This window comes from Sphaeroforma arctica (assembly GCF_001186125.1).
Source record: "Sphaeroforma arctica JP610 unplaced genomic scaffold supercont1.110, whole genome shotgun sequence".
NCBI classification, from domain to species: domain Eukaryota; class Ichthyosporea; order Ichthyophonida; genus Sphaeroforma; species Sphaeroforma arctica.
Genome location: NW_014040448.1, coordinates 22,575 through 31,805, shown reverse-complemented (window position 1 = coordinate 31,805; position 9,231 = coordinate 22,575). Strand labels below are relative to the sequence as shown.

At 41.7% G+C, this 9,231-nt stretch overlaps 2 protein-coding genes across 2 annotated transcripts in view; both read left to right on the top strand.

Moving 5' to 3' along the window:
- Positions 1-324: 324 nt before the first annotated feature.
- Positions 325-7,846, top strand: SARC_02448 (hypothetical protein). The gene is made up of 12 exons (XM_014303783.1): positions 325-866; positions 1,075-1,233; positions 1,620-1,695; positions 2,106-2,233; positions 3,119-3,210; positions 3,600-3,756; positions 4,005-4,200; positions 4,647-4,844; positions 5,407-5,538; positions 6,031-6,138; positions 6,823-6,909; positions 7,469-7,846. The coding sequence occupies exons 1-12, from the start codon at positions 402-404 to the stop codon at positions 7,642-7,644; spliced, it is 1,974 nt and encodes a 657-aa protein (XP_014159258.1). The 5' UTR covers positions 325-401; the 3' UTR covers positions 7,645-7,846.
- A 1,021-nt stretch (positions 7,847-8,867) lies between these two features.
- Positions 8,868-9,231, top strand: part of SARC_02447 (hypothetical protein) — a 4,362-nt gene continuing 3,998 nt past the window's right edge. The window contains exon 1 of the mRNA XM_014303782.1: positions 8,868-9,036. Coding sequence (XP_014159257.1) covers positions 8,933-9,036 — 104 coding nt within the window. The 5' untranslated portion in view covers positions 8,868-8,932. The remainder of the gene's footprint in view (positions 9,037-9,231) is intronic.

Sequence of the window (9,231 nt, the reverse complement as noted above, 5' to 3'; positions counted from 1 at the left end):
CACCATGGAGTACAAGCCGGTCTCTAAAGTATCAAAAAATTGTTTATTTATCAAGATAAAAATAGACTCGTGGAAAAATAAGTTTGTTCCACGTCATGTGCAGTCAGCCAACCTGAACAGTCCTCAGTAGTCCCTGCGATGAAAGCTCATTGACACACGGTTGTTGGAGCTTAAACCCAAATATTCTATAATACTCTGTTCGATTGGTTTGCGCTTCATCTCCATGGCATCGCAGGATAATAGCTCCACGTCTGTCACGGTTGTCAGACTTCTCGCTTGTACGAGGTATTGCACTAAAAGTGCTGCTGATCCTTGATTTTTTACAGAATCTAATAGCTCAGTTGGAAGGCGAGAAGCAAGCCAGTGACAACATCAAACGCGATCTTGTGCGACGTATTAGGATGCTGGAACATGCATTGAGGAGACAATGGAGAATGACATGTGGAAGCAGCGCTGGAATGATTAAAGAGAGAGTAGGTGGCAAATCTGGTGAGGGGGAACCAGCGTCGCGGGACGTTGCTGGGGTTACATATGGTGAAGTACGCGCTATGGATGAATTAGCGCACCCGGTTAGAGATGTAATCCATGAGAACGGGGATGAAACTTGCGATATTGGCCAAGGCCTGGAAGGTGGCGAAGTGCATCATGGGTTTCACACTAGCATACCTGAGACATCGCAACACAATGCCAATACACAGTCGACATCGAAAACAAATACAAACCAGCACAACGGACAAATACCAAAAGATTTAATGAACCACGCAACGACACGTCCCGTACTACCATCGGTTGAGACAAGGAGTGCAGCGCGTACCAAGCGCGAATCAACACGAAAATTTCTTCAGTCGTACTTACTTGAAATGCAGGTTAGTATATACACATGTATTCTTATGATTTGCTGTAAACTGATATGAGGTGCATGTGCAGCGATGTAGAGTCTCGTTTCTTCCAAGAACTCTGTTGTGAGTGATAAAATCAAGCCGGCACACATTTTGCTTCAGCCACGCAAATTAATATGTTCGCCGCGTTCATCTAAACGCTCTTAATTAAGAAGCTTCTTTGTTCTTACCTTAGGTTTCAGAATCATTCGTGGAGTCGAGAGTGGCCCATTTAAAGCAAATATACGACCAACGAGTAAATAATGAGAGGACGAGGTCGCACGGCGATGTTAACAGTGCTTCTAATGTCACTCAGCTTTCGAGTCCGCAAACCGATAACGCTCATACAACGAAGGTGGGTTCAATCGCATGCATCATCTGAATCATATGTGCATGCGCTCGCTCAGTGTTCCATTCGTCGTTCAAGATGTCTGATTTCAGCGTGCGGGATGTCACTTGTGAAATAGTTTGTATTTGTACTTGTTCCGTGGTTAAAGCATGTGAGAGAGCCTGCCACAGACAATTTTTGCACGAAAATATACTGTGTCTCAAAGTTCGTTTGTGCACTTGCCATATATTGGCAATTACCAAGGACCTTTCTGTGTATGGCTATTGTTTCCACTGTTTATCGCTATGGGTTGATTGTGTCTTATTTTATTTTATACATTCGCTCGTTTCCCCATATTTTCCTACTCTCGCATTCGGTGTGTCCTCTCTCTCATATCGCTGTATATTACACAGGCCCTCGATCAAGATAATTTTGTTGATAATCGCTTAGTCACAACGACTGGCGAAAGGAAAATGGGCTTTGAGGAAGGTAGTGATCGTTGTGACATCTCGTGTGTTTCGTAAAACTTTGATGGTACTACATATGTTCAATATTGGTAACTGGGTTATTCGCTCTTCATTTCAAACTAACCTATTCTGTGCGTGTCATAGATGCATTAATCAAGTTCGTATATGCACCTCGCGTGTATTGCAATCGACCTTTTTCCCTGGTGTATTATAGTCCTCGCCATATACCTTTATCCAATTACATAGTTATATGCATTATGCTAACGCATATAAAAATGTACCTTCGGTGACTAACCCTCAAATCAGTATATCCTAAGCAATTCACTGTTAGCTGCACAAGCTTTCATAGTATTGGTAAAATGGCACCCTATATCTAATTGCATATGTCCTAATCTGAATTTGCTGTGCTCTCGTTCCAACTATGTGTTTTAGAAAATAACGATCATGCCACAGGAGCTGATCAGTCTTTTGTGCGGGATGTAAATTCTGAGGAGATGGCCAAGATCAATCGTGTGATGCACAAAGGAGACAAGGCTCACCAGCATGCTTTGGGCAGTCCGGTAAGAATCAATATTTGCAAATCACACTACCGTCATTCCAAGCTTAAACCCGACTGCGTGTGCCAATATATTAAATGAGCTGTTCAGTTCATGTTATGCATTGTGTTATATCGTTGTTGAAGGTGTACAGGCCGATGCCACTCACACTTTGAACAGTGAAGAAAAAAGAGTATGTCGAACTGTTAGCTACATTAAAGTTTGAGGCAGTTCGATACAATTCTGGATTACATGATTCGGTCCCTGAAAGTAGCGAACCCTTCAGTCCTGTCCACATATTGTATACAATCTTGTGCACGATTTTATTAAGAACATAACCATGTGTATTCCTTCTAGCAAATTAGCATATCTTGCTATATGCAACCCCGCTCATATGTGACGTCGCGCATCCCGGTCAATATGCTACGTGTGTTGGTCGTTACAGAATCTAAATCAGACACTCCGATATGTACGATATGCTATGTTTTTCATCGAATCGCTTGATTCGAATGATAGTGCGTTAGGATTAAACCTTTGAGAAGATCGATTTACATTCTGATACGAGCACAATAGTTATCCTAGCCCGTACGCCACGCATAGTTACTGTTTGGAACACATAACGAGCGCAATATATAGATCAGTAATAGCTCTGATTCATATATTGCACTGAATGGATCAATATTACCTTTCATCGATTTATGCATGTTGGGTAATATATTGGGCAAATCATAGTATGGAATGCTCCAATTATGGCTAGTGTTGTTGAACGAGGGGTTTGTAGGCGCGACGGAAGGTCTGAAGGTATTTACGTTATTAGCCATAATGACCAATAACAATAAACCAAAATTAGTTGTTGCGATATTGCCTACCGAATTCTCGGTACTTAACACATGCCGCCTCCTCCTACAGTACCAAAGACACGCTACTGGCCCAAACTCCCACCGCGGGTCCTCAGATTTAGAGCAACTAAACAACCTCAGCCTGAGCGATGATGATCTTGAGTAAGTGCTGGGTGTCTATTTCAACTATACAGCGTGGTACACCGGTGCGTTTTCGACTGGGCTCATTGAAAAGTTTTGGATATTGATCGTAAAATTCAACTATATTTAAATGGTCCTCGTGCCCCCGAATGACCTTACTCTGTCTTGTTGTAATTGTTCTTTGTTGCAAGCTTCTACCCTGAAGATACTATAGAATTTCCTCTCGTAAAAGTAGAATCTACCCGTAAATTCACCTTTTATGTGTACCCTGTTAAATTATCAAGTTTGGATTTCAGTTTTTTAGCCTGCTATCCAGGTAACCCTTGCAATGACTACTTTAGAGTGGTCGGTCATATTATTCCACTACTTTGACTCACTCTTCGGCTGCGATTCCTTACTGTTCTGTATAGTGCCTTGATGCCTGACACTAGCGGTGCAAGAGACAATAAACCCAAGAAATGGCTGCCAAAGTACGCTTTGTATGGCCATACAGATATGGCACATTGCATACTGTTCCATACATCAGACCCGGTTGCATTCACGGGATCAGCTGATAATACCATCAAGGCAAGTCTGAGTCATGAAGTTTGTGTTTGGTGGCTAAATTTTGTGTATCGTGCTCGAGAAGCGTATATGTAACCGGGGTGTCAGAGAATGAGCGAAGTTACAAATCCCAAAGTAAAGGAGTTTAAGTTCTACTACCTACGATACAGTCAAATCAAGAGCATCTTGTTTGTGTACCATCCCATTAGCTAGGCACTTTGCATCGCGTGCACTACATGTTCTTATAATCTCCCATCTTTACTCATCCACAGCTCTGGATGCTTTCCCGCCGTTCTTCGCCAGTCGGGGATAAGGAACCTGCGCTGCTCACGTACACTGGCCATAGTGGCGCTGTATGCTCTCTTGCAATGACACTCAAAAGAAAATTGCTATTCAGTGCCAGCCGCGACACTACAGTTAGAGTGTGGACTATCCCTGAGTTACCTTGTCCGCCTAATGCGCCGAATGGTATGTGTATGACGATTTTTTTTTGCTTCTTCACCCTACGTGGTATATGTGCAATTGTTTTTCAGCGTATGCAACTGCGAACCACCAGTTATTTGTATGCCTTGTAACATAGTCCAGAAGTTCAAATGTGAACTGAGCGGGTGATGACTGGTCATATTTACTGCCAAGATGTTTATCATGACTATATCATCCATATTGCCATGTGCTACTTTGCAGGCGAACCTTTAATGAATATAAAGCCTTGCTCTTTTGTCGTGAAGGCTCAGGGAAAAATTACCCATCTAGTCTGCGATATGCAAACTACTTTCCTTTATCCATCACTTCATTCTTGTCAACATTGTCAGCTTGGGTCATAAACTACAATCCAAAAGCATGGTTTGCATTTGAAATACGAGCATGCATATGGCAAGTTATTTTGGAACGATTTCTTTTAATTTTGCCTTCAGAATCTCCGAAATGTCTGTATGAGTTCAAGCAGCATGGTGCACCTGTCAGCTGTGTTGTAGTACACCCTACCAAGGACCTTATAGCTTCAGTATCGTCCGATGGTGCATGCTACGTCTGGAAGTATTCACAAGACCGGCTGGAATCATCCACAGACATATACACACCCGTTTTGTGTAGGAGGGGTGGCGACGCCAAAGGTCAGTTATCATTTAGCATACGGGATCGAGTGTAAGATATAGCTGTTCGAATGCAACTCGAGTCCGTACCGTGTATTAGGAATCCATCTCAAGATACCCCATATGTATCGTATTATATTTCCAAGTGAGAAGTCTATTCTAGGTGCCTTTGTGAATGCGTGTTAATCAATTGCAGTGTTTTGAAATGAGACAGCAATACATACTATTTATTCAATAGAAATGTCGATTTCAGTGTGTAAATACCGTGAGCCACGTAGTGCATTATTTAATAAATAGTCTCGAGAAACAATTGTCCTGTTCGGATGTGCCATGCATATTAGTTATAGTGTGTTTGCAGATGCACCCCTATTGGGGTCATCTCCCTCGTGGGTATTCCATCTTTTGGTAATCTTATGGAGATATCGTTGACTATAATCTGTACAGACCATACCTTATCGACGCAAGTGTCTCAACACACTAGGAAATTTCAAGTTCCATATCCGTTTCAACATCGCAAGTCATTTTTATTCGATCCCTAGCAAAGCTTAATGTCATCGTGGTTACTTCCTTAATACACTTGCAGGCGCGGCCATCGTTGTGTCATTCATGAACACATCGCCACGGAATGTCGTGGTGGCCTACGCGGATGGTGACATAATCATTTACGATACACAGACGGGCGAGGAAGTACTCGCTTGTAAGTATGATTCTGAGGGTAAGTAATGGATTGCATGGTCTGTCTTGCTGTCTGTCCTGACCTTCCAAGCTCCCGGGCTGTACAACCTGATATTGAATGCACAGAGTACACTCTTCCGATTTTTGCTTGAAGCTATAGGACGCACACCCCAAGTACGTTTTGCCTACAAGACCGTTGTTATGAAGGTTTACCTGGCTTTTTCAATTATGCCATCTCTTGTCCGAACAAAACAACATCTAGTGTTTGTATTCAGATGAACGTGTACTTCGTGGATGTCTATTTGGGCGTCTCATATCCTGCATCATACTTATAGCTAGCAAGTCTTTGTGATTTCAAGATGTAAATTTTGTACATGCTAAACAGCAGCTATGCACTTGAACACTAAGATCGCCATAAGTACATGACCCTTGCCTTTCAGACTCGACACTTTTCCCTTAGAGCATCTCGAAGTAGCTTTCTAGAATGTACATTTAAAAGGAAATATATCTAAATTTTACATCCTTATCTTAGATGAGGAGAAAAGGGGCAAACCTACCCACGCAGTGTGCCACCATACAAAGGCTCTGCTGATTGCTTCATACGATGATGGAAGGTTATTCTTCTTCGACACAATTACAGGTTAGTTCCGTATTGTCGATAAATGGACTTACGTTTCATATGGTCATAAATGTATTCACCATGGTTATATATTTTGTCTTGCGAGCTCGTTCCCTTTCGTAGGTCTCTCCTGTACAATGGTGACGTACTAGTGAACTCTCATATGTACACGTAGCCGTATAGACAGGAGCACTTCCTGCGCCATGTGTCACTCGTGCATGGTGTAGAGTCATGTGTAAATTTATATATTTCATGTCCTATTATGTTCAGAGTTGCGGTTGATTAATGCAGATTTAGAGACGGTTTCAATGAACCGAAGTACTATGCAAGTTTCACCCATATATATGTACTTGCTTGAGCTGCCACCACTAAACCATATCTCGATCTACGGAGTATCTCAGCTTGACCTGATTTTTCTGCTCTCTGCACGCTTCGTTCCCCATCTGCATGATTTAATAGTATTATAGCTTGTAGACCGACACGCTGTAGGCTCTCAAGTTTAAAACCACGAGCTGGCGAGGAGGATTTTTTTTTTGCACTAAAAAGAAGAGAGTGTGAGTATGCCTTATCACCGATATGTATGTTCGGGTCAGACTCAAATGACCCTTATTAGCTGCGATTGGACCTGTATAGCGAGCTATTGGTTGAAATGCTCAGCATTGCAGGTATTTACATACATCTTCCGCTGCTCATCCCTTGACATAGGTCGTCAAGTGAATACGCATATGGCACATCCCGAGTGTGTCACCCACATAGCCATTGACCCAACCGGACTTTACTACATGACATCGAGTAAGTTTTGAGATGACTAAGCATTTTACTTGGCTGATTTGAATGATTGGCAGCCTTTCGTATCTTTATCTCTTTAGAGTAGTAGGCAAATCTGATACCTGTAAACCTTTCACTTTATTTTTTTTGTGCGATCTTTGAATTGCACACGACCGGTGCTCAGGAACCAGCGTATATATGTCTGAGTTGACCCACTGGAAAATTGGAATGCGCTTATTCGCGTCTGTTAACATGCGAAAGTTCGCCAAGTAAAATTGGAAGCTTGCTCATAGCAGTGGGCATATGCGCAAATTTTCCGCCAGGAGTGCCAAACTCGACTGCAAGCGTTAGTTTTTCCTTCTCGTTGCTCATGGTCTTCCGTGATGCTGCTGGACGATTTGCACAACGCAGAACACCTGCACTATAACTGCATGCTATTGGTCTGATCACATCCAGCAGTAGCTAAACTAAAAATTGCAGATAATCTAAATTTCCGTACATCAGAACACGCTCAAAAGTCGCGACACAGACTGCTAGTCGAACAGAATATTCAATTCAAGCTGACGATTTATTTACCATGTAGGTCGGGATCGATCTCTGCGCTTGTGGGATATGGAAGCAGGACGGTGTGTGCAAGAAATAGCGACGACTCACCGGCAGAAAGACGAAGAATCTGTTCTGACAGTTGAATGGCATCCTGTACGGAACTTTGTAGCTAGCGGAGGCGCAGACGGTGCTATCAAAGTGTACACCAGTTAAAAGTAATATAGTAAAGTAAATAGAAGCCATTCCAATGTTTGGAGTGCTGTAAGTGTTCTGATTTTGCTGGAAATTAGGAAGCAACGCCAAGATTCGCACAATAGGAGTCTCGGACATTTTCTGACACAGAATTTACTGTGTCGGTGTATGTGTGACCCCTGAGTCGAGTGGTATTGAATATGTGACGTTATGGTCGACACGGGCGTATGTGCATGGTGTCGAGACTATTGTACACGCACTATACGCAGTAGTGCCAGAGTTCGCTTACCTGGGTAATAGGAGAGGAGGTTCAGGTCATAGATGGGAGCCACAGTCTCTATTAGGGCATGTTTCACGAGCTTCTAGGAGTGGGTTATCCACTGTGAGAACCAACAATTAAAAAAAAATCGCAGAAAACTTGGTAACGACGTTTAAACTAGTGAAAGGGAGCCTAGGCAATTTATGTCTACAGACACAAACTTACTTGATATGTACCTCAGGAAATTGATTTATTCCATTGGACAGGCGACTCTGCACGATAGCTATATTCTCTGCACACATGGTTTGAGAGACGCTGGATGTCTTGTGTGTGTGTGGTGGTTCCTTTTAAGTACTCTGCGAGTGAACAGAGTTGAATGCATTTGTATACCTTTGCTCTTCCCTTGCCACGCAAATTCCCAACCAGCAAACAAAGCCCTAGTTAGAAACAGACACGAGAGGATGCGTTTGTGAGAATTACGATCCAAGCCAATAGGTATAGGCAGCTACTGCCCCGGTCTGCCACCTAAGATCCTCACGTGTTAATATTTTAGTTGTGTACTACATATCTCTTCACGATACCTCGCGCAATCCCACGCAGTGCTCGCACTCGCAAGCCGCAACTCGATAATCTTACAAACCGGAGTTAAATATTTATTTACACACTCTCACACTCTTCACACTCTCACAATCCCTTTAGAAAATGGGGAGGGCTTTTGGATATCATATTATGTAAATAAGTGTTTATGTGTGTACATATTTCTATATATATAAAATGATGATACATACAGTACAGATGTACATACTCTGTACACGCAGTGTACTGGACACGCAGTATTTTATATATATATATATTTTTTTACTAGGTATATAATTTTTACCGACTTTCTAAACTATAAAATGTTCGGTACCAAATGCAAATTTATGTACCTTTCGCTTGTATTTATTTATTTATTTACATCCTACCATAGCCAGTTGATAACAACTCTGTCTACAGTTTCAGCTGGTTGTTCATGTTGAAAGTCAGTTGCTAGCATATTTGATAGGCGTGATGTCCGTCCTGATAGAAACCTCCAAGGGGGACATTACAGTGGATCTATATACTGACGATGCTCCTAAGGCCTGCTTAAACTTCTTGAAGCTATGTAAGATCAAGTAAGTTGGTTTGTATAATATATATATATATATATATATATGTATGTATGTATGTATGTATGTATGTATATATGTATGTATGTATGTATGTATGTATGTATAGTATAAATGTATATATGTATATTAGTATATCGTATATAATAAAGTGTAAATGACTATGTATATCTATATATAGTATATATATATATATATATA